Here is a 26,813-nt window from a genome sequence, read left to right on the forward strand (position 1 = left end):
TATTTCCAAAATGTATTTCTAGATAAAATTACCAGTGTGAACGATTACATTTTATTTTAAACCTTTTATTGATCGAATTGCCTACTGGGTAATAAAAAAACATGGCGACAACGTTGGAAAAATTTCGCGATAGAGAAAGATCGAAAAAAGAAGTCCTAATTACCAGTTCTTCGAATAGGTTTGTTATGTATATGTCGTTTATATTGACTGAAGTTCACTATACATTACATTAATTAAACAATTGTAAAATATGAGTAGGCCTGCCCTAGGATTCAGATTCGTGCTCGGTCGGCTGTCTGTCTGGCTGTGCGAAGAGAAGTTAGCTAGCTAGTAGTAGTCTAGAGCCTACCTAGTTTTAGGGCCTAGCTTTAGCTAGGCTAGAGAGAGGAGTAGAGGGATCCGGGCCTAGGCTTAGTCTATAGTAGAGGGCTAGCCTATGCCTGACGTTTTGGAAGATGATACTGTATATTGATCGGTACTCTAATATATTTTAATCCATTTTCTTTTTGGTGTATTTATACTTTACAGTGATCCAGAATCAGAATTTGATCATAGTTCATCCAAGCATAAACGAAGCCATAAGAAAAAACACAAGCATAAACACAAACATAAGCACAAGCACAAAAGTAGCCGTAATAATGAAGGTTCTGATGAGCAACATCGCAAACATCGGCATAAACACAAAAAACGTAGTAAAAAAGATGAAGAGAAAATGCCAAAATCCAATGAAAACATTGAAATAAAAAGCACTAAAAAGAACAAAGAGTCTGTAGATGATGTTGCCTTTTTGGATGAACTTGAAAGACAGAAAGAAATGTTAACTGCAGAATTGGCTGGTGATTTAGGATACAATCCAAATGATATCAATGTCAAGTCTGCTATTTCTCTGATAGCTCAAGGTTATCGTACTTCTGACGATGATGAAGAGGAAGGGCAAGTTGATGGAATGGATGAATCTGAACAATATGTGGAACAAGATATAGAACAACCACAAAAAAGACTTGTTGATGTTTCAATAGATAACTCTGAGGAGGAAGTAGAAGAGGTTAAAGTCTCCAAGCACTCAAAAGTACATTCCCATAGAAGTCGCTCACCACGTGAGAAAAAGAAAAGAAAGAGAAGCAAGTCACCGAAATCACACAAATCCAAACGTACCTCCCGTTCAGATGTAAGGTTAGAAGAAAAAGTATCCTCTAAAAAAAGGAGTCGTTCTAAAGACAGATTGAGGGAGTATGAATCATCAAAAAGGGATAAAGAAAGTCGTAGAAAGTCCTCTCCCAGACGACATGAATCACCAGTAAGTAGGATATCTAAAAGAGAAAAGAAATCTCCAGATATACGAAGGCAGTCCCCTGATCGAAGAAAACCTTCCCCAGATAGAAGGAGGCCCTCACTAGATAGAAAGCGATCATCACCAAGTAGAAAAGGTACATCACAGGATAGAAAACACTCATCACAGGATAGAAAACGATCATCGCCTACTTATGGAGATTATAGACGGTCACCGGATATTAAAAGAGAATCGCCAATGAAAAGGGAGTCGATTGACAGAAAGAGAGCATCTTTGGATCGAAAGCCTTCAAGGACAAGAGAAGATGAAGTACGACGTACAAGGTCACCAGGCAGAACAGCAAGGCGCAGTCAATCTCCACTCTTCCTAGGAAGAAGAAGAAGTAAATCACCAAATTTTAGGTCAGTAAGGCAAATTAAAAAAAAATTGTGAATAAGGTACATTGCTAAAAATATGTGTAAAGCTTTCTATTTTAAATATTACCATTTTAAAGATATATTGTCCCATGAAAAAAATATTTTGTTAACTTTTTTGTAGAATATGCCATTTTAATATCACATACAGTATACACTTTGACCAAAAGTTGAATTGCATTTACCTTTGTTTACACAGAAAATCTGATCTTATAAGAGGAAGAACACCTCCAAGAAGACATTCTCCAATGCGATCAGACCGTGATCGTCGTCGATCACCATATCGGAGAAGATATGGCAGATCAGATGACAGAAGGGATCGAAGAAGGCGCAGTAGATCTCCTAAAGAAGATAAGTTCAAAGGAAGTTTATCGGAAGGACAAACATTACAGAAAAATGCTTCATCTGAAGAAGAGTGAGTTTGTGTTTTTGCTTATTTCTAATTTTCTTAAAGCCACATTCCCTAAAATTGTTGATGTTTTGTAAGAATAATGCATATGTATTACTTTAAAACATTAAACCAGGTCATTCCTTTTCTTAAAATCTTAAATGACAAGTTTATTATGCCATTAAAAAAACAAAGAAACAAAAGATGTACTATGAACTATGACATTTTATTTCCTTCAATTGAAAGTTAAGGTATTCTTTCTGGACAATTAACTAAAACATTCTTTACTTTCATTTAGAATTGAAGATATTGATCTTGAAGAAATGGAAGATGAAGAGACATTGATTGAGAAGAGACGACTTCAAAGGCAACAGCTTCTACAGGTAACATCTAAAGTCTATTTAAACTGTCTGCATTGTCAAGATATAGATTTAATAGATAGATTTAAGAACACAGGTGCAATGCACTCGATTCCACATAGTTCTGGTTGTAGAAAAATCTGGATTGTTTACACTTTAAAAAGAACTCTTTTGGAAAGAGTAGGATCTGTCCTGGTGTTCTTGTATCTTTGATCCCTTGTTGTTCATTGTGTATGGTTAATAAACCCTACCAGTCCAATCACTTTGTTATGGAAGCCACAATGGGAGGAATAATTACCTTGTTTTTGTGTTTGTATTCTGTAGAAAATTAGCGGAGTAAGTGCAGAAGTCAGTGCTGCTGATAGTGCAGCAACCAGTGTTGATGAAAGTGAAGTAACGAGTGTCGATGAAAGTGAACCTGAGAGCGATGTCAATTCAACTTCCAGATCAAGATCCATTACACCTGATAGCCGAGTTCAAAGTCGTGCAGTGTCGTCCAGTAGTGACACTGACGACAGTGACTCTTCAGAAGAAGAAGAAGAAAAAGAAGAAAACAAAGGAGAGGGGAGTGATGAAAACGATGAACTTGATTTTGAGAATTCTATTAACCAAAAACGAAGCAATATTGTAATAGAAGAAACTGCAGCTGACGGTAAGTATTGCAGTTGAAATCTTCAACTGGTAACATAAATTGCTTAGACACTTGTTGTTTTTAGTTATTTATAAACACTGTATTAGTTCTAAGAGCATTATCATTGAAAAATCAAAATAAATAGACTTTATTTAATTACTCTTTCTATTGAACACCACATTTTATAATGCCTCCAATGAAAAATCTTAACATTTTTTTCTGTATTTCTCATCTAGGTGAAGAGAAATCTAAGCCAAATGGCTTTGATATGTTTAGTGACATGGATATGTTCAGTGATAAGTTTAATGTGAGTATTCTGTCTACTTGTAATTTAATAAAAAATAGAGGATGATATACAATTTCACATAAATATGTAATGGTTAATTTAAAAGAAAAAAACATCTTGCGCAGCCTATTGTTGGTAGGACCAGAGACTGCATTTGAGAGCTTCATTGTTTATTTATTTAGGATATTTTACCATTTTCTAATAAATTTTTACCATAATTTGGAAAAACTTTTAGAGTCCAACAGTCATTGAAGGTATTGGGCAAAATCTGCAGGAGAATCCCAACCTGACTGATAATTGGGACGATGCTGAAGGCTACTATCGTAAGTTGGCTGTGTTTATGTATATACTATACATTATTAAAACAATATACAAAATATGTATAAATAATGATTTATTGTATAAAATAAAAATAATTTTAATGCCCTTTCTAACCATTGGGATAATTTCTTTTGTAAAATTTGGCCTAACTTTGTTGTTAATTCCTCTATGGGAACCCTATTCTTTTGTCCTAAACCTAACTCTTTGAATATGATTGCCTATGCAGACTGAACTATGCACCTAATATTCAATTTCCATTGCCCTAACTTTGATGTTAATTCCTCTACGGGAACCCTCTTCTTTTGTCCTAAGCCCTTTCACTGTGATTCCCACTTCAGACTAAACTATTCACATAATATTCAATTTTCATTACCCTAACTTTATTGTTAATTCCTCTACGGGAACCCTTTGTCCTAAACCAAACTGACTATAATTCAAGAACTATGCACCTAATTTTCAAATTTCCATTACAGGTGTCCGTATTGGTGAAACTCTGGATAAGAGATATCAAGTATATGGTTACACAGGCCAGGGTGTGTTCAGTAATGTGGTTAGGGCACGTGATGTTCCACGAGGACAAATGGAAGTTGCCATCAAAATCATTCGTAATAATGAATTAATGTAAGTGTAGTTACTGTTCTTGGGTGTTAATCTATTCTGTTTGGAAACACTTTAGTTTGTGCATTCTCTGTATTGCAGTAATCCTAAAATAAGAGAGACCCAGTGGTCTAAATATGTATCAAGGAGAATAGGCTTGTATCTCGGTTAGGACTGTTTTTTTTTAATTCTCACAGATTTTATCATCGCCGAGTTGATCAATGAGTTGATAATTAATTTTCAGTTTATTACAATGGGCAGTTTGTGGGCAAATTTATATACAATTCAAACTTGCATTTTTTTTTCAGGCACAAGACAGGTCTGAAAGAGCTTGAATATCTGAAGAGATTAAATGATACTGACAGAGAAGATAAATATCATTGCTTACGATTATTTAGACATTTCTTTCATAAAAACCATCTTTGCCTTGTTTTTGAGTCCTTAAGGTAAGAAAACATAGATTCTCCAATTACAAATCACTTTGGCACAAGTTTCTATTAGGTATGATTGAATGGTCAATAACTATGGATTTGTTATATAGTATGTGTTCACCAATCCGAGGTATACTTGTATTATTTCTGAAGTTACACTAAATTAATATGCTTTGAGTTCCACCAAATTTCCTGTGATGTTAAAGAAAAACATTTTTTTTTGGTAGAGAGTTATGGTTATGTCTAAAATCTGAAATTGAATCCTATTTTTCTACTGCTATCCATTTAAAATCTACACTAACAGTAGAATGTCTAGAAGTGAATTTTTCCAGACTGTCTTTTCTAAAATTCCATAACAATATCATTTACTCGGCATTACTATTTAAAAAAACAATTGTACTATCATTATAGTTTGAATCTACGTGAAATATTGAAGCGATATGGTCAAGGTGTAGGCTTGCATGTAAAGGCTGTGCGATCCTACACACAACAGCTTCTTCTTGCTCTGAAACTTCTGAAAAAGTGTAATATATTACACGCTGACATCAAACCAGATAATATATTGGTAAGTTTGGTATTTGACCTTAAATAAACAAATACTAATTTAATTACAGAATTACATCAATGTTCTCCACTACAGTAGAACCTCTATTGTGGGACTCCTTCAGGACCAAACAAATTATCTTTATGGGTGTTTCCCCTGAATAGGAGTTGACCTCATTCATTTTACTGGGATGTATCCTCTTAATTCGGTTGTCTTAAATGCACTACCAGTAATATTTATGATTTCGCTAAATTATTCGCTAAATAATCTAATTATTTTTTGTAAAGTAAAATTCCTCAAAAGGAAATAAATCGAGAATGAATTGTTGTTTTGTATCACAGAACTAATTTCAATGGGAGAAATAAATAAATTTGTTTCTATGTATGAGAGATTTGGTTGTCTTTGGAATGTGACCTAATGCTATGCTGTGTTGACTAATGTTTAAATTATTCTTTTTAATAGGTAAACGACTCTAAATCTGTATTAAAGTTGTGTGATTTTGGTTCCGCTTCTCATGTTGCTGAGGCTGATATTACTCCATATTTGGTCAGTAGGTTTTATAGAGCTCCAGAAATAAGTAAGTACAAATTTTCTATTGTAAAACCATAGAGTGATATAATATATCTATGGTAAAACTAATGCTGTATTAACACAATATGAGCTATGCTATTGCTTTTCAGACCCACCTTACCGATGACAGCGTTTTGTTTAATGCTTTTGTCTCTCCTCGGCTTCGTGTCTTGTATTTCATATATATATATATTTCTATGTTTTTTTGTTTTTTTTTTGTAATTATTATTTTATGTTTATTGCCGAAATGAATAAAATAAATAAATAAATAGAATAAATAAAAATATTATATGAAACACTGAAAGAGGCGATCTTAGTTCTAGGAAAATGTCAATTAATTTATCACACTTGGTGTTACACTATATTATTCTCTTTATAGTGTTGTAGGTAGGTAACTCTTTCTTAAATTTTGTGAAGCCTTGTTATCTTCCTTAATAATCTCTTTGTTAATTGTACATTAGATTACCTATGTGTGCTTCTGGGTTACCTATATCAGTGTATCGGTGTAAAGGTTACATAGGCTAGTAATTGTCCTTGTTACTTTGTATTATCTGGCCTAGAAATTCAGCACTAAAGGATACACTTTTAACTACAAGAATGTGTTTAACTTGCATGATCTATGAAATGTGCTCTAACAAAATAATGTTGACAGGTGTTACAGTATGCAAATCAGTATCCAATATCAGTGTTGCATTGATTTTAACACAAATTTTTTCCCCTGCAGTAATCGGTATGAAGTATGATTATGGCATTGATCTCTGGAGTTTAGCTTGCACCATCTATGAAATGTACACTGGTAAAATAATGTTTCCGGGGAAAAGCAACAATCACATGTTGAAATTGTTCATGGACATTAAGGGAAAGATGCCAAACAAGATCATACGTAAAGGATTTTTGAAAGACAGCCATTTTGATAGCAACTGTAACTTTAAGTTTATTGAGATTGACAAAATTACAGAGAGGGTAAGTGGTGTAGCTTCTATTCATAAGGTTTCATTAACAATAGAACATCTCAATCTTCCAATATAAAAATGTGCATGCATATCATTCAATATAACTTGTAAAAGTTGAATTTAGAATGTCAAATCTAGTTACATCATGTTGTGGCTTCCTGTCATCTGATCAAAATAAGTTAATGGTACAACCTTCGTTAGAAACACAATGATATCTTCTGCTTCATCTTATTGCAAACATTATTCTAGTGAAGTTACTACATATAATTTAATTTGTTTCAATGTAAAGTTTATATAGTTTTTAAACAAAGCTTACTAAATAATTGCATAAGTGTAAAGAGTAAACAAAATGTAGTTGAACAACAATAGCTGCAGTAGAATAATTCTCAATGCCCATTCTTCAATTTCAGATAAGCAAATGTGATTTTGTTTTCTTAGATAACTTACATGGCAAGAAGCAGTGATTCTACAGTCTTCCCTTATACTGTTTCTGAATATATTCATTATTTTTCTCCTTTTTCTAGGAAAAGGTAACTGTCATGACAACTAGTAATCCAACCAAAGATCTAATGGCAGATTTGATTGGATACCAACGTCTACCTGAAATACAACTACGAAAAGTCATCCAACTAAAAGAGCTTTTAGATAAGAGCCTTATGCTGGATCCATCCAAGCGTATCTCATTAAGTGATGCTCTGCGACATCCATTCCTTCAAGAGAAGATTTGAAAGTAAATATTCTTGTATGAGAACTCTAATACCCTTTCCTCACTTAGTTGAGACTACCTCCCGTTTCATATACTTGTTTATAATAATATTATATCGGTTTCAAAGATAAGCACATTTAGTATGAAAAGGATGTTGTGCTGTACTGTATTCCATAATAATTTTTTGATGCGTAAAACATTTATTAATTCATCTGAAATATGATTTCTTATCGTAAGTAAATGTTTTCAAATTTCACATTTCAGACTGTATTGTGCTTTTTATGACAGGTTATATTTTTTTTATAACTATACTTACTATTAAATTTGTTTTAAAGATGTTAACTCTTTCAGATTTCATTTTGTAGAATTACAGTCACACTAAATGATTTATTGTTTAAGTAATGGATATTTTAAAAGTGTTGGAGTCTGTTGTGTAAGGTTTTTTTTAAAGAACCTTTAGGTGTAATGTAATAAGTTCCTGATTTGCATAATAATGATATTTTTTAACAGATTATTTTCACAAAATTCATACAGATTGCTCATGCGTTCAGATAAAACATAACTCAATGTTAGACATTTATTTGGTAGCACAAGACCAAACGAGAATCAAAGCTTTTTAGAAAAAAGCTTAATTAATAACATGTGACTTACTGCACATGCTAATGATCATCCCCCTATTTAGGTCATTTTAACAGGCCTGCAAGTTTTAACAAGTGCAACATGTTGTTACATCTTGTATTGTGTGTTGTATGAATCAGGTTTTAAAAGAAATTGAATGTAACACAGGACTGCCTGATTTGGTTATTGGACTGCTTATGGATCGTTGATAATTAGATTACTGTCACTTTAGTCATCATAAATTGGTAGAAATGTACTGTATTCATCTATCCAAAAAGTAACTTGAATATAAACATGAAGAATATATATAACTGTACATGTACATTGATTTATAGAAGCTTTGTAAACCTTTATTTGACAGATAATGAAGTAAAAACAGTTTAATGTTTAAGCTGTGCCACAATGTTATTGAATACTTTAGTTTTTCTCTAATTTTTACACTAAAATTTGAATAATAATTAGTGTGGGTAGTTTGTAAATAAATGACCACTTTTGAGGAACCTGACTGCTCTTTTGTATTAGATGTATATTACTAACAGTGTTTTATTTTTTTCAGAGAGAAAGAGATAAGATCTCTTGGTATAGACTGGAAATATTCTGTTTTTACTTTCTGCCTGGAATTAATTCCGTGTATTGCAATGCCACGTTAAGTTTAGTAAGTGCTGGAAACGAAAAACAATACTTAGTAGTTGTTGTTATAATACAGTACAGTGAACAGACATGTTGCATTTTTAATGATAACATTAAAATAAAACTAGTATTTATTTTCTTTATTTTACTTTTTTTTTTCCATTTTAAAATGTGTAAAGATTTACTATTTAAACAGGTTTGTAAATGGGAGTTATTTCAATTATAGAACACGTTTCTTTTGTTCTTGCAAACACAGAAAATTAAAACTTACAGTACCAGATGATTGGTTTGCAATGGCACCCATATTTAATGATAAAAGAGCTTTCGATTTGGGATCACCTAGGAGCTATGCATTTATAAGTTATTGATCATTGTTTAGACCTAGAAACTGTCAAAAGTGTGTTGACGAAATATGGTTTTCCGACATGCGCACAATTAAAAATGACCTTTACTTGTTCCTAGGTCGTCGGGTCATCACAAATCGAAGGCTCCATTTTTCAAGATACATTTTCACTGACCTCAAAACCGTCCACCCTTCCCACAAACCCAGTAGCCCTTCCCAAAAACCTCTTGATTGTTATTTGAATTGTATATTTATTCTTCATCTGTTCATTTTTAGCTTCAACTGTTCAGCAATAGATACATCTGCAGAATTCCACTCAACAATCTGTGTGTAACCTGTATCTGTACAATCAGGGTAATAATTATGACAATGGCAAGCAAATATTGATTTCTTTTTGATTTGCTGTTTATGATAGAAAACAATTACAATAATCTACAATCATAAACTAACATTTAAATGTTGATTACTGTTGAGAATTTGTACTTACATGAGTTTTATTTTTTTCATTATGAATATCTACAGTTAGCAAAAGTTAATCTTAAATATTAAAAAAATTCCCTTTTTAAAGATATTTTTCCAAAATTGTATGCATGCTTTGTTCTCTTGTGTCTCTATTTCAAAGTTAATGTTGATTTCCAACCTAATACACTTGAAATAACAAATTGAAATAAGTGAAAGAACAAGATTCAATAATTGAAAGCGTCAAGTGTGAATCCTCGTTTAATATTTGGTGTAACCCTAATTAAACACTTCATTATACAGACATCATTTCTAACTAATTTTCTTCTTTTTTCCTTCGAGAAAAAATCCATTTGTTGTCGGAAGCAGTGACTGGTCGAGGAAAACGTCACCAAAAAACTGTACCACAATTCACGTAAACTGTTATTTATTTTTTCTATATACTTGTATTTTTAGGAAATATGTTTATATACCAAAATAAAAAAAATATTGTTGTTATTATTAAGAAATAGTTATACTTAAATGTTCATAAAACGTAGATTTGTTGAGGAAATTTAATTGTTTTAGCTGTATGCTGGGTATAGGGTAGACAAAAATAAGTTATTGAAGTCAAAAATCAAGTTAATAATTTTGGGAGGACTGTAACACACTTCTACAGGTACTGTATTTCTAATTTGATTGTACAATAAATATTAGATTAAGTTGTCTTGATCAAAGAAGCAAGGCACTAAATATTTTAATGAATAACCAGTTGTTTTATATTTATAGAAGATGTGCAACAGTTGAATAACTTATCTCATGATTTTCTATTTTTCAGATCAGGGAAATAAATGGCAGAAGTGCAGGTCATCTCACAGATATGTGGGTATAAAAAAGGTATATATATATATATATATATAAAAACAGGGTCAGATTTTCATTCAGTTGACATGTGTAATGTAGAAGCAAGAGCAATTATAAAGACAATGAACTCAGACATCAAACAGCACATGAACAGTGACTTCACTCAGCAGACCAGCAAATTCAACATTAGCATTGTATCTACATACTATTATACAAGATTTGGCATCAGTAATGAAAGTCCGTTGAATTAGTTATACCAGGGAAGAGTGAATTTTTCCCTGGTTATACGCAGTGGCCTTGACAAGAAGTTGTATTCTACCAAGTGTGAACAGCAGCTTTACAAATATTTTACCAAAGGACCCAATGGTCTACACAATGGCTACTGTCTGTCCACACAGTTTTACCAAGGCAATCTAACAACAGGACACTGCACTCGCATTGCCAAAACAGGAACTCATAAAAGTCCTTTGATCTGGCTGTGACAAATACCAACAGTATCTGAATGGAATTGTGTCAGCCACATTTAAACCCTTTAATCTCCAAGCTCAGCATCCTGTTGTTGGATTGTCTTGGTTTTACTAAGCATACTACAGGTCTGAATACAGAACTATGATGTTGACTTGCAGACAAAAAATTTGAAATGTCTCCGGTCATCACAAACCATCACAATTGGTAATCATTTTTCACGCATTTCATCGAAAAACACCAGTTTTGTGTGATAGTCACATGACTAGGAAAATGAATTACTGATCGAAATTTCTTGTACTTAGGCTATGTGATGCATAGGAAATGTTTATTAAATTACTTAAGATCGTGCAGTTTTTGTATACTCGTGGTGCATACATACAAGTAAAACAGTTGCCGTAATAATCACAAACAAATTCAAAGAGTTCTCAAAAGCGAAAGTGGAAATAAAAGGCAATAAACAGGCAATCAGTTTGTATTGTCTTTATTTATGTAGTATGGAAAAATAGTCTTGCATAATTATGTTTATACGTAACATGTAAAATTGCTTGGTACACTCTAACTAGCTGTAAAAACTAGGTATTCATGTACTAGGAGATATCCATATAACTTGTTACATGCATTCTGTATTGTTGTTTGAATTGGGTATTACTACATGTAAAAATAACAGTTATATATATTATTATTATCTGAATATAATTATCATGTTTAAGTCACAGACATTAGTCTATGCACAAAACTCAGTATGTTAGAAAACCTGCTGTAGCTAGTAAGAATTATTAATTCATATAGAGCTATTTAATTGACTTGTGTCTAGATTTTTTCTTCTGAATCAAGCCTTTAGGATTCATTTTTGCAGCACTTGTGCTAATTGGATCATCAGTTAAAGATATCCTTCGCTGTGAAAAATAACTTTTGCCAGGAATTACAGCATTTCTACCTTTATTGTTAGTTCGTCTCTTTCCAGTTGATGGCCTATTAGGCTGTTTCAAACCCAGCCTTTGCATGGCACTACGAATGTCTTCGGCCCCTGGAGTATTGCTCAATTTCATTGGCTTAGGTTTGGCACTTTGGTGTTTTGTACTGGTGAATGTTGCAAATGCTGACTTGGGTCTCCCCATTATTAGTTGATTTGAATTAATAACATTCATCTTTGATGATTTTCTACAGCTTTTGCAAGACTTTGTTAATGTCATTTCTTTTTCTTTATTTGGTTGTCGAACATATAAATGATATCCGTATTCAGTGCAAGAACCATCGCAATAATTTTGGCGACAATGTAAGCAGGATTTCATACTGCTTTGCTTCTTCACTGGGCAGTCTCCTGCACAGAGTAACTCAATGCACGAATCACTACAATTTTTATCAGTCTTCGTCCTTGCCAATGCACTCTTTGCTCTTTCAGTTGGCAAAGCTGCATCAGCATTCCAACCCTTTCTTTCTTGTAAACTTGATATTACTTTTGGTGGTATGCTTTCTTTGCTTTCCCACTTTTCTGTATTAAATTGAGTTCTTGCCATTTCAATCAAACGTTGAATTATACCAAATTCATTTTCATCTGGCAAATCTTTAACAACTGTGCGCCAATCCTTCTCTATTAGACTTAACTCAAGAAGATCCATGTGACAAAATGGCTCACTCAAAGCCTCTGGGAAGTCGTCTTGTGGATGGTAGGGTGCATTAAATCCACGATAATCAAACATCATAATGTCATCTTCATTAACTTTTTCCGGTGTCATGGTAGCCGCCCAATTTTGCTGTCTTTCAAGAATCTCCTCTTCATCATCATATTCAAACATCTTCTGGAACAATTCCTCTTTGGAAGGTTTTATTTCTTTTGGGTGATTTTGCACAATATTGTCTATTTTAAAGTCCTCTTTTACAGGGAAGTCTGTCTCTGTAAGGTGTTTAAGCTCTACATCTATTTCACTATCGGAGTCAAAATCTGGCAAATGTTCAGACTCGCATGGTTTAGACTCTTGAGCTACAATATCGAATGGACCGGGAAACTCTTTACACCAATCCTTGACTTCTCCCTTGCTTAGAGCTCCAATTATGTTTGGTGTCAAACGATCAGCATCTGAATATTGATAGTGTCCAGTTGTAGAATGAGGACGGTTTCCAACTTCAGTTGCTTTGCGGCGAGACAATACAGTTGTGGAATGAGGTCTCCTGTAAATTTTAAAGTTTTAACATAGTTTTTTTCACGCTCCAATGAAATAAATATGAAAATATTACACAATGTGTATCATACTGTTATTATAAATCATATTTTAACTGCTAATGTTGGATTAAATTGACTTATAATAATTATGGCCTTATATTATCATCATTATAAACAGAAAAAAAGGAGCATATGGCGCACTTGGTTGAGATTTTATTTTTTGTTGGAATTTTAACATTTGTTCTATCAACAGGATATACTATTCATTTGCCTGCCAGTCAAACCGAAAAAGAAACTATTAAAACTATTAACCATAAAGTACCTTTTAGTAGACTTGGTAATAGGCTTTGTTGTCAAGGCATTGTCTGGATTACACTCTATCATTTTGTGACTTGTATGTTGAATGCTTCTTGCCAACTGACTGGGCTTAATTACAGGAACAGTTTCGTCGCCAACTGTATAGTATGTCTATAAACAAAAAAGAGCATCACATATACAGTATATTGTCCCCCTGAACAAAAATTGTTTTAACATTTCTTGTAGAATATGCTATTTTGATGTTCCATATAGTTATTCACTTTGATTAAAAAAAATAATATTTATCTAAAAAAGCAAAAAATATTCAATTTGGCTGCCAGGCAGCCAATGGTTTTTTTGTTTGGATTTTAACTATTTGTTTTGTCTTTTTATAAGTGAAAACATTGGGTTTTTTTCTGAAGAAGTGAAGTAACTTTATAAAAACTAAAAAATGGGCTAATAATTATCATTTGCATAGCTTATCTAGTAACAAATGCAACTAATAATTCTCAGCTATATATTCTGTTTTTGTTGTTGTCAAAATCTTACTTTAAATCCAGAACCATTTAGATTGTTGAATCTTTGATTGGCTTGCTTTACTTGCATTGTCAGTTTTCGAAAAGCATCTTGGGTTATCCTGTACATTGATAAATCTATGACAAAAATAACTTGAATTGATTATTAGGCCTACTGTACACGTTAACAAATATGTTGAATTTTGAAAATTACTTTCAGTATTACCTTTTTTCTGTGGGTAAAGTTTTTTTTGACTGATAAATTCACTTCTAATTTTTAGATGTCAAACAATTGTGTATAACATTTGTGGACTTTGTTATGTTATTTATAACTTTATTTTATGAGGTCTAGACCAAAAAGCAACGAAGAATCATCGCAGTATGATTTTATTTTCTTGGTTGAATTGAAGTATTATAGGAAGCTTTCGCTTCGCAACGATCAACAATACGATATTAAGACGTTCGATTGACATCTAGGTCCTCAAATTGAAAGCTCCCTATTATTTCCCCCAGTTTCTCACCATGTTTATCAGTTTTACAATCTTCCTTGTATGATATCCATGACTTCCAGTGCATTGTACTCTTAAATGGTAAAGGAATCATAATGATTACAATTAATTACTTGAATGTATTTGTACTTATATTAGGTATAGGCCTATTATTTACCCAACTAACTGTTACCGTTAACCTTTTTTGTTTCTAAGAAATTTGGACCTAGTCAGAAGTCCTGGAACTCTGAGATAGATCCAAATTTAGAAAAATGGGACCATGAAGTATCCATTTTTCAGTATTAAAAATTCTCCCTCATTTGTTTTTTAATCAGGTATTTTATAATGTAAATGTAATTGTAGACAATTATATTCATCTTCCATTTATGTTTTTCATTCACAAGAAGAGTTAAAACTTCTGTTTTTACTGTTGTTGAATTTGTGAATCTGCAGCTTACCTCATCAAGTCCAGTATGCACAGGATAATAAGATGAGGGCTGTGTGTTTGTTGGTGCTCCAGTCTTGTGGAGATTGTTTCTAACCTGATCACCTTTGCTTTGAAATGCCCATACCTTCAGAGGTGAATTTGTACTGCGACTTGTTATACTAGATTTCTTGCTTCTGTATAAAAATCTTTTACTATTATTTATTTCCAAATAACTTATTTCCAAATAACTTTATATGAATACAAAATATTTGAACTAGGTTATCAAGTTAATTATTTGTTAAATTAGTAGGCTAATGTATACGTTTCTACGGTTCTTATATAGTATTTCCATGGAGGTAATATTTTTTATATGTTATACATGAGCCTACATGGTATTTTAAAGCTACTTCACTCTTACTATCCCTCTTTACTGTCCCATTAATGATATTATTCCTGGAATATGATACAGTATATAGCTTTTAGAAACTATACATGGGTTGATCTCTTCAAAGTTAATACAATTTAGTAAGCTACTCGTCCAATAACAAAATGCTATATAAATTAAAACACTTTTACCATAACTTAACATACATTGTTTTACTAACCTTTTTTTGTATGCAGGAACTCATACCCACTTGACTACAATGTACACTAACTACTGAACTAAGTACTTACCCTCGAAAACCTATTGTTCTTGGTTTCTGTCTAAGTGGCACAGGTAAACTTTGGCAGTACACTGTTGATCGTAAACTGGTGTAAGGAATTTCCACATCAGCTCTCATTTTAAATAATTAATTATTTTCCCATATTCAATAAAAACCTTTCTATTTCCAAGTGATCTTATGAGCTTTTTACAATCATGCTTATTTCTCTAGATAATATCTGCTGCTCATCTAAATCAACAAGTTTCACTGTACTTGGTACTTTGATCACTCAACCGTGACAATAGCGTCATTGGTTACCACCACTACCAATGTCATTGTGACCTTTCTTGCTTAGTACAGTACAGTATTATGCAAATGTGACCTCATAACTAATCCAACAGCAGGTACCTACCCTTACTGTACACACTGTCCTGGGAAAGTGGATTATAATTTAAATCCTTTTTAGTTCTCTGCATAATCAATAATGTTAATCAATATACAATCACAGCCAACTACTCTCCCAAACTGGGTAATTGAACCATTATATGGTTTTAATTGAATTGTATAAATCCATGCTCAAGTATAATCCGAACTGATAAAAGTTCAGCACAATTTTTGAAAATTAATCTCACCTCCACTAGCCTGTACTCAGTCATGTGATATAATAAAAGTAGGCATTATGTGAAAAAGAATTTGATTTTTTTATGTGCCAATTGCCAAATTATTTACTAACTTTTATAATGCAAAAACGTATCCCAGTTTTTTTTAAATTCTTTGTTATCGTAATAATTGTTATGCAGAATACTATAAAACATGCACTTACTGTCACAGAAACAACAAATGAAAAATCAACACATTTGGAAGGGGTAGACAGTTTTTAATCTATAGATTCTACTATTAAAAACAAATAATCTTTAATACACAAGGAAAATAAATACAACTATTGATAAAGTAAATCATAGTTTTTTAAGTGTTCATAGTACAGTTTATTTATCAATCATCCCCTTCAAAAAATGTTATTATTTTGGTATTGTTTGCACATACAAAGTGAGCATCATATTATTTTCAGTATTTATCGGAGAATCAACAATTTGTCACAATATTCAAAAGCAAAAAACCAATGTGACTTTACTAATATAAAACAACAAATTATACTGCGACTCTACACACAAATGTTCACCAATGAAGGAATGACTAGGTTAATGCTGTAACAAGTGTTTTGCAAACTGACCCCAATGAGTACCATGATGTTAATATAAGGTTAAAGGTTAAAGTTGAGTTTTATATCATGCTCCCTACTAATTATATTTTCAAGTTATCGCAATGACAACTTTAATTTCCACTGAAAACAAAATAGTTCTGAAATGAGCAATTTGTTTCTGTCTTGGAACAGTAGGACTACTGAAAATCAACTTAATCGCACATGAACATGTCATTGTTCCCAGTATATTTTATCAACCTTAATGTAGGTATGGACAGTAGACTCATTCGTCAGTCACAAAATTGTACAGAATCTACTGCGATGCATTTGCTGGCAAGTTTTCTGCTAATTGACAAACACAAAATAATGAAATATTAATTTGCAAAAATCTGTTTTTCAAAGATAAGGATAAATGTTTATTATAATAAAGCTATATAAATGAAACAAATAATTACAAGAATGAGATGTAAACCATTATACCTTTTAAAAATTAAAACCGAAATTGCACCATAATTGACTATGAAACAAAAACTACTCCCAGCTAAAAAAAAAAGTATAAAATAATATGCCTTTTCAATAATTTGTAGGACCAGTAGGTAGAATGGTTGTGACCAACAGACAGACAGAATGCGGTTACATTATCATTTTATAGTTGATTCACAAGATGGATGTTCAAACATCACATAACACAAGAAACAAGTACAGTACTAATATACAGTATATTTATACCCCTTCACTAAACTATAAGTAGATATATTACGTATAATTGTGGATACCTAAATATGTATCAATTTCAATCTTGCATTTGTTCAGTGTAATTATTGTACAAAATATCTTAAACATTGTGATTTATATAAATTAAATGAATAATAACTATGTAAATAATGAGCTTGAACATAAGAAAAAAGGTGCATTTATACATTAAATGTGGGTATTGCTTTATCCTGTGCCAAAATGTAAGCATAAATTGGTTGTCTGGTTTGCCATTATATTATTAATGTATTTTCTTTGATGACAATGCCATTTTGAAATTGCTTTTTTGCTTCCAGTATTTACCAATAAAATGCCACTGTTTGCAAGGAATTGATTTAAAATACAAAATTATAGTGATGATTATGAATAGAATTAATATTTGAAACTGTTAATAATTTATCTACTACTCATACACTTGCGGACAAATATACTTGAATACACGAGGAAGATAATTTTTGTTGACGAATCATGGCAATATCTTATGCTTGAGGAACTGGCGTTCACACGCAAAATTTACATTTTTATTATGTTTTCTTAATCTAGACCTTCTGCAAGAATAATCTTCAGTGATCACACCCAACATTTCCTAGCTTTTTCTTGATCTTATGCAAGATGAACTCATGATGGGTGTTCACACTTGCAATGCACATTTGTATTATGTTTTAAACTTATTCTACAAGATGTAATGCATGATGGAGCTTGTGATGGGCGTTCACACCTAAAATGCACATTATGTTTCCTATCTTAATCTTGGAATTAATTTGTATACGTCTCATAGCGTATTAGTATTTCAGTGTACTCTTGCTTTTACAAATAGTTTTATCCTTCACAAGTTGCCATACTTAACTGCTAAACATAAAACGAAACTACGGCTATATTTTTTTGTTTGTTAACTACTGTTAATTACTACATCATGGAATGCAAACAACCTAAAAAGGTATTTATTACAAAACCAAGTAATCACCAATTCTTGGTGCTTCGTCACCACATTTAACATTCTTAGCAGATAGCATTTTATACATACATACACTGTTCACTTTTTTTTTAATGGGGGAAGAGACAGGGGGTAGAACTAACACCAGTCTAGTAATTTCAAACACATTTACAACAGCCATTTATAATAATAAATATCAAGCTCAAAACTGTACAATATCTTGGTACATAATCATTTCTAAACACACTTATTTTTTAATATTTTATTTTTCCATTTAATAATTTTAAGTTCATATTTTGCCTATAATTACTGCATTATTGTAAGTGTATCATTGTCAGGAATTGTTATTCAGTATGGCGGGTTATGTATTGGTTTGTGAACATGAATATCTAAAAGTGTTTGCTTCTTCAGTTTTACTAAAGATTATTGTGAGTTTTCATGATAAAAAATGTAAAATGAGAATTTGTTTTCAAATGTAATTTCACGTACATATGAATACCAGTTAAAATTCTATTTTAATTTCAGAATAAAGAATTGTGAAAGATTGTTATAGTTAGTTTCACATAACCAATTTTTATAAAGACCCCTAATTGATAGTAACACATCTGAATAGGCCATGTATTTCACTGACATCATGACATGCCTGCAGATTGGTCGGTGTCCTTGCACAGACAAATGACAAATTACTGGTGAAACTAGCAACATCCACCACCTGATTGTTGTCCTCCACCGCCAGCAGGTAAGGCTGGATTTGAAGGCGAGTGCTGTGGACCAAGCTTGATTCCATTAGCCTAGAAAAACACAAAATAAAAGTGTTATTTAGTTAAATAAAACTTCTGAGACGTCTGTATCTGTAATACTTGCTCTGCAACTTAAAGAACAATTTTAAAGAAATACAAACCAAAATAATTCAACATGGTTTTTGCGTCTATATGTGACAGAAGTATATATGAAGGATGTGTAACAACAACATTCCTACCTAGCAATAGCATCTGTTTCAATAGAATTTATAATGAAGTATGGATATAAATTTCTCTTTAATATTGTCAATTTTTTCTAAACTATTAAAACATCAGTTTTTTGTATAAAACCAGAGTTATACCTCATTGTTAATATCAAATACTCCTTCCTGGATTTTCTGGTAGATCTCTTTTGCTGTGTTAATGAATGCCTCTTCAACATTTGCAGCTGTTTTGGCTGATGTTTCCATAAAGATCAAGCCATGTTCTCTGGCAAATGCCTCTCCTTCTTCCCTCTTTACATCTCTCCTTGCTTCCAAGTCACTACACAGAAAATATTAATCATTATTCTTTTTTTCTTAATGTCAATCCAACCCAACAATGAAACATTGCCACTAAAGCCTGGTTTCCATAAAATTGCTACACCGTTTCCATTGAAATCGCTACACTAGATCCCAGATAAATTCTAGCGTTTCCATAGAATCGCTACGCTCTGTCGGCGACAGTGTAGAGATTTTATTGAAACCAGGCTTAACAGGGTGGTTAAAATCTTGATATAAAAAAACTTTTATAGTTCATTAGTTTTAAAAATGGTTGTTGACACAGATGTAGTTAACAAAATTAAAGAGTGGGGGATGGCAGATGTTCTTATTGCTTGACCATTATCTAGGAAAATTTTATAGCACAAATGTTTTGGAAGCCCTTTGATAAAGTTTGAGTGGAAGAGTTTAAGGGTATGTTGAGATCCATGGAGTTATGCTTTTCGTATTGAAATCAATGTCATATTATAATTAGCATTGTAACAGAAAAGTGAAACGGATTTTGGTAAACATGTGGTATGCAGAAGTAAATTTGATTGGTTAGAGGTAAAAATCGTTGATACATGACTTTCGTATCGTAAGCAAAAGATCAGTGTCGTACAAGGTGGCTTCCACTAAACTTTTCCTGGTTCAGACCTATAGAGTTGTACGCCGTGTACAATACAAAGCATAACTCCGTAGGTCTGAACAGGTCCTAAGGCTACCTATCCATGGCTGGACTTGTGTCTCCTACTCTTGAAAGCATTAATTCTAGTTAATTCCAGGTGTTGAGAATACATTACAAATTATACTATATATTTACCTCTTATTACCAATCAACATAATGACCATGTTTGAACTGGAATGCTGTCTTGCATCTTCTAACCAAGTTGTCAAATGATTAAAGGTATCTCTCCTGTTAATAAAAAAACATAAACTTGTACATACAAATAGTGACATAGTGCTTACCATACAAATCCCAGGGTCACTGGTTACATTCAGGATTGTTGCAATGGCTTGCGATACAATAGTAATACAAATGCCACTACATTAAAACTAACCCTCATTATGAGACTTGGTTTAGAAAGCATGGATTTCCTAAGCTGTTTTCATATTTAACAGCATTGATAATAATGTAACAACTGTTAGTCAAAAACCAGTAGCTCAAGATCCATGTTTAACTGACTACAATTATTGCGGATTTAATCAACACTAGTAATAATATAGCTGGAAATTATTATAAAGATTACTAATTCTATATGATTATTTAATGTAAAATTTTATATTAATGTGGAATATATTACAGCCTAGAGATACTGCTGGTTGGGGATCAACTTTTACTTTTGCAGGGATTCACTCGACAAAGAATTAAAAAATATTTAAACAAAGCTATCAAGAATACAGGTCTTCTACGGAGTTGAAATTATCCCAATTGTAATTTGTTTTACTTGGTTTGAAAGCATGGTACTAAATAGAAAATATGAATGAATATTGCAATAAAATTAGTTATCAATTATAACTTGCCTTGTGATGTCATACACTAACAAAGCACCAGCTGCACCTCTGTAGTAAGATCTTGTAATAGAACGGAATGATTCTTGTCCAGCCTAAACAAATTAATTACATAAACAAAAATTAATTAATATTTTAAAACTTTACCAAAAATATTCATACAATATATGTACTGTATTCATTAAAGTAATATTACTATTGCTGGATTTATGTATTCTATTACGTCTTTTATGTTCTATTATGTTTTATGTATTATAATGTTAATGTACAGCATTCTGAATTTCTATGGATGGAATATTGTAAGTCTTGTAAACAGTAAATTAGTGTGTTCGGAAGATTAAAGTACATTAACCTAAATAGAAAAAAAAAATTAATTAACATCGTTTAAAAGACTTTCAGTGGAGCTTTGTCTTTTAGGGATCATGTCAAATTTAATTTAAGCAGGTTAAATGGTATGAAAATGCCATTACATTACTGAAGCAACTGTAGTAACATAATCTTTACATGGTCCCTTCTACTACAGTATACTGAAATACAGCAATTACTTACTATATAACAGTTATAAAATAGCATAAAAAAAAACAAATTTCACCAGCTGTTTTTACTGATAAAATGTGCTTCATTGTGAGCATTCGAACACAGCTGACAATTTATATTGATTCAGCATAAGTACTGCAGCGTATGTCTCACTAAATGCTTAAAATATTCATAAAACAAACTAATCTACAAAACCAAACCAAACAGTTCAGTTTCTCTTATTATTAGTCTGTCTAACTTAATTAATAAAATAAATATGTATGTATATTATTACTGTTGAATGTAATAATATCATCTAATTAATAATAATATTAAATTATATTTATTTTTTTTTTTTTTTATTTACTAAGTATGCAAATTGTATACAGTATTTTACTAACTGTATTTCAATTATTTATCAATTTTATCTACAACACTGCAATGTATGCATTGTGTATGCTCCATCAATATTTAAGTCAAATGGTTTTTATTGATTATTTTGTCACAATCAAGCATTTTCTTTGAAACAATTTGAGAAGATGCGATGTAAGATTATCAGAAGGATGCACATTTGTTTACAAAGAGGGCGGAGCTTGCGCATTGCATCTTGGGAAGTACCAAACTTAAGGTTTAAGCTCTGTGAAACGAACGAATAGTTAATGATAATGGTTTTGGCTAAAAAAGAATTTGGGCCCAACCCAGGATGGTGGTGGACCTTTCCACAATCTCTGCTTTTGAAAATATTTTTAAAAATTAATTTTCTCCCTTTTGTTTTTCAACCAAATATGTGATTTTAAACTAGTTTCCAGGTCCCACCATTAATAAGTTAAACTTAAATTTTCAAAACCAACCAACAAAATTAAATATCATTATTTGTAGTAAATATTGGCTTCATTCCAAAGGTCAGAGGGCAGTAAGCCCCTTTCATAACAACCACAACAGAAGCTAGCATACAATAGTTGCAAAAAACAACACCATAGTATTAATTAACGTCACAGTTCAATGCACGCTTGATTAGAAAGGAACTGATCAGAGAATGAATGATTGTTTTTTGTTTGTAATGAAGTTAATAATAATACTCACTGTATCCCAGATCTGTAGTTTTATTTGTTTACCATCAATGTTTATCATTCGTGCACCAAATTCTACACCTGTTTTAGAAAGTCAAAATAATAAATATAAATAAGAAATTCACAGTTTAATGAGAATTATTTAAATGTAAAATAATTGTATACTCTAATTATGTTTAATTAAGTTGTTACAAAAAGAAAAAAAATTGACACTACAGTAAACACATTATGTCACTATTTATGTGCAAATGAATTCCAAACAAAGCCTTTTTTTAATCTAAGGAAAACATCACATTTATTCTACTGCAGTTACAGTGCTTAGTCTTTTATAAGCAATTATTAATTTTTTTTGGGGAATCATGGCAAAAAAATGTATTTACTGCAGTAAAATACTTTATACATTTACATTTACATTTACACTTAGGGTACAGTAAACCACCCAAACTTTGTAAATTAATTTTGTCAACCAAAAGTGAATCCACTGTTTTCTTGCTAAATTGAAATCATTTTCTTTGTATTCCTCTCCTCTAAGTAATTGAACAAATGAATATTCTATTATAGTAGTCTTACTCTTACAATCAATATTTAAATGCAATCCATGGTTCAGACCGCATTGTCTTCCTTATGGTCAATATTTAATATTATAATCACCATATAATTTTGTATTGAAAGTAACAATTAAACCAAGCCTGTGGATTTAAATGGATTGAACTTATTTTGTGTCATTCAGACAATGTTCTTGGTCTGATCTACTTCCTAGGGGAGTGTTCTGATGCTTCCTGGAGAGTGAATAAAAGGACCATGATCTCATACTGTACATTACATTCTAGAGTGTACTTTATGTTATGAAGGTCGTGGAATCACAATATTTTTTTTCTTTAATGGTTCACCTACTGTGTATCATGACGTGTATCATACTCCTATTCTATTACAGTACAGTTACCATGGCACACATACTGTACACTAATGTATCTGCTCTTGATTATTATTATATTTTTAAGATTTATCCAAAAATACAGCAAATAACAAGACATACAGTTTGAAGAGACATACTATTTTTTTTTAAAACACAATGAAATGTTATAGGCTAGGAAATAATTACAATTACCATTTACACTAGCTCGACAGTATAGTTAAAAACTGAAAGAAGTGCAACATGCAGTTCTTTCATTGTTTTGAAATGAAATTAGAATACAGTTAGTTTAATTAAGTGGCTTACTGTACAAGTTACACCAATCAGTCAATATACTACACAGTACTAACAACATTACAATACTTTTACTTATTTTACATTGACATTTAGAATTGACCTTTACTGAAGGCCTTTATATTCAAGTTTCATATGATGTTTAAGGATGTATTTTTAAACATTGCTACAACAATCATGTGATTGTGATGTAACCTACTCACTCACTCTTACTACAAACTATACAATAGACCTACAGCCATAGTAATTTTAATGTATTATACTAGTATAGTAGAGCTATCTCCATGGTATAAATATTGTTATATATTTACCATTAAAAAAAACCTACTACATATGTTGGTGGTGGTATTATTGTAGTCATGTATTGGGTGCCATGTTTGGTGAGGTACTCACTTTAACAGTTTTAGCAATTTTAATATACATAGCATACACTACAGTAATCATAGAGCTATCTCCTTGATATAATAATTAATATTGTTGTATTTACAATAAAAACAAAACTACATTTGGCAGTGGTATTGTAGTCATGTTGACATTATGTAGGTAAATATATTATAATTGATATTAAATAATTAAAATCATATTCGTACAGTTTAATTAATGTACATCTCAACAGTGTGAAATACTTAACGCATGGCTGGGCCTGGATAATAACCAGTCTCAATCACAAAGAGGCAAGGGATGCTGGACAGCAAGCCAGCAAGTTAATTTGTGGGTTTGCAGCTAGATTCAGCTGCCTAACTTCACACAGGGCTTTTAACACAAACTGGCTATTTACTAAAATGTTGCTTAAATTCATTTCTCACCTATTGTTAAATCGTGGACTGGTTGAAACCTCTTATCTGTAAATTGTAGTAATAGGCATGATTTCCCAACACCTGAAAATAGGAAATAATTAATTCACAATAAAAATAATTATGTCCTTTTTATGCAAGAAAGTAAATGTATTTATTTATTCTTTATTCTAGAGTATGGCCTACGACAATCAATGTCTGAATGTTAAAAAGAAACACACACAAAGGATCAGCTACAGTTAGTACTTTGTTTTGTTAAAAAAATATTATTTCTTTCTTAATTCCCTCAGTCAATAAGTAATCCAACATGTTGGAATACCATACGAAACTGTTCCAAAAAATATAAAAAATTTGCAGAAATATTTGTTGGCTATAAATTATACTGTAGAGGAAAGAAAAAATGAATATTTCTCGCATGCCTAGCCCAGGTAGGCTAAAGTAGCTAGTAATTATTATAAAATGGATTTAATACCTGTAAATAAAATAACGTTAATTAATATGGTGGCTACATACAGTAGCTAGCTATTAATACAATAACAATCTATCAATCCTAAATTGAATGCATACTGTATATAATCTAGGCTACATTGATAAATTATATATGTATTGTATGATTTTTTTTATTTAGCACCAGAAGAAAATGGAACCATATTTAAATATAAAAAAAAAGATTATGTGGTATCATAAATAAAATGCTATAACGTTTTCTATAATACCACGCATGCAAACACTACACTACACCCATTCATGGCAAACCTAAACGGTAATAATTTTTTTCAAGCTGGGCTTCTGTGAGAGTGAGCTAGCCTTTTGTGAAACCTGTGTACGACACACTTCTTCCCCTGTGAAGTAGGCGTACATTTCTCGATTGATGCTTACTGTGTATGGACCAAGTGTGTGGTAGAGTTCATGTGATGTTGAGACGCAACAACCTGGAATTCAAGCACAATTTAACAGAAATTTACTATTGAAATACAATGTGCATATCTATCCTTACCTGTGTCTCCAATGATAATATATTTAAATAGGTAAGCGTACGACATTTTAGATGCTTTTAAAAATGAGAATGATTATTCCCTCCTCGAAAAATCCACGTACTCTAATGTCTTTTTTCTCGGCGATGATCGTACATATATGACGTCATGATATACTATTGCATTGTGGGTACTTCACACAAAACACACATCAAAAAGATACCACCAAAGAAGAAACTCGGTTTTAATATATTTTAAGTACCATTTAATATTGTTGTATACTGTATAATATCTTGTAAACATAATTGTATCAAGCATACATACTGACAAATACAAAATATCTCATGTTACAGTAATGAAAACGTAGACAACTTCGAAATAATTACGATATGTAGTTCTTTCTTTAAAAATGTAAAGGATTGTCACCCAGTGGGGAAATGGATTCATTCAAGAAAAAAAAAGACTTTGAATAGACTAGGCCATTTCGCAGTTTTAATCAAGTTAATTACCTCTGTAGACAAAAAATGTTTTCACTTATAAAAAGACAAACAAAAAACGGTTAATAACTATGGGACAATTTTTTCATGGGTCAATATATCTTTAATTTCTTTATGGAAACAATTAGGCTTAATAATATGGTGTTTTATTATATGAATAATATGATCAGGAAAGAATGATTTTCACCCTCCCCTGATATTTTTGTATCAGATTAATTTTATTTATGTAACCGATCGAATGACCAACTGACGGTTTCAGTTGGTAATGGTTTCTCATTCATGGGATGCTTGATCTTATCATTAGCCGATTCTTCTTCGATTATAATTAGGCCTATTATAATCCCCTTCTCCTCTATCATAGTGTACTAACCAGTACGATCATGAAAAAATACAACATTATAAGACATGAATACTGGAGACACCATTTATTCAACAATACAATAAATGGGACTACAAAAATATATTTCAAATGTTTCGTTTAATAAAACTAAAGAGCCTTTTTAGTTTCGACTGCTAAAATCAGAAAGAACTAAATATTAACGGAGTATATTTTAAAACGTATTAGAGGCCTAAACGGTAAAACAATCAAATACACATAGTACAAGGCAAATTGTAATTGGGGTCCATACGTCTCGTTACGGGTCATCATCAGAGAGACTAGAGGGGGATTCAAATCCAAAAAATGTATTTATTTTTTTTTCCTTTCCAATCTCG

At 31.7% G+C, this 26,813-nt stretch overlaps 3 protein-coding genes across 7 annotated transcripts; 1 reads left to right on the forward strand and 2 right to left on the reverse strand.

Moving 5' to 3' along the window:
* Positions 1-98: 98 nt before the first annotated feature.
* LOC144850743 (serine/threonine-protein kinase PRP4 homolog) lies at positions 99-11,316 on the forward strand. 5 transcript variants are annotated; one of them, XR_013614116.1, is made up of 17 exons: positions 99-178; positions 529-1,692; positions 1,904-2,119; positions 2,391-2,475; positions 2,776-3,103; positions 3,319-3,389; positions 3,604-3,691; positions 4,163-4,310; positions 4,595-4,732; positions 5,129-5,282; positions 5,724-5,838; positions 6,556-6,794; positions 7,309-7,514; positions 8,665-8,763; positions 9,358-9,435; positions 9,883-9,955; positions 10,358-11,316. XR_013614116.1 is itself a non-coding variant. In XM_078708150.1 (13 exons), the coding sequence occupies exons 1-13, from the start codon at positions 102-104 to the stop codon at positions 7,510-7,512; spliced, it is 3,027 nt and encodes a 1,008-aa protein (XP_078564276.1). In that variant the 5' UTR covers positions 99-101; the 3' UTR covers positions 7,513-8,613. The 5 variants fall into 5 exon arrangements, 1 of the variants encoding a protein (XP_078564276.1); XR_013614114.1 differs by having other exon boundaries at positions 9,358-9,955; XR_013614115.1 differs by having other exon boundaries at positions 9,883-11,316.
* A 123-nt stretch (positions 11,317-11,439) lies between these two features.
* LOC144850744 (uncharacterized) lies at positions 11,440-15,783 on the reverse strand. Its single transcript, XM_078708152.1, has 6 exons — positions 15,415-15,783; positions 14,771-14,933; positions 14,346-14,406; positions 13,859-13,962; positions 13,335-13,480; positions 11,440-13,020 (listed from the first exon to the last, which is right to left on the reverse strand). The coding sequence occupies exons 1-6, from the start codon at positions 15,519-15,521 to the stop codon at positions 11,643-11,645; spliced, it is 1,959 nt and encodes a 652-aa protein (XP_078564278.1). The 5' UTR covers positions 15,522-15,783; the 3' UTR covers positions 11,440-11,642.
* A 1,191-nt stretch (positions 15,784-16,974) lies between these two features.
* Positions 16,975-25,758, reverse strand: LOC144850752 (ras-related protein Rab-2). The gene is made up of 7 exons (XM_078708160.1): positions 25,626-25,758; positions 24,641-24,712; positions 22,641-22,708; positions 21,054-21,136; positions 20,353-20,445; positions 19,374-19,554; positions 16,975-19,062 (listed from the first exon to the last, which is right to left on the reverse strand). The coding sequence occupies exons 1-7, from the start codon at positions 25,669-25,671 to the stop codon at positions 18,967-18,969; spliced, it is 639 nt and encodes a 212-aa protein (XP_078564286.1). The 5' UTR covers positions 25,672-25,758; the 3' UTR covers positions 16,975-18,966.
* Between the last annotated feature and the right edge of the window lie 1,055 nt (positions 25,759-26,813).

Source organism: Antedon bifida, chromosome 8 (assembly GCF_963402885.1).
Source record: "Antedon bifida chromosome 8, ecAntBifi1.1, whole genome shotgun sequence".
Taxonomy (NCBI): Eukaryota; Metazoa; Echinodermata; class Crinoidea; order Comatulida; family Antedonidae; genus Antedon; species Antedon bifida.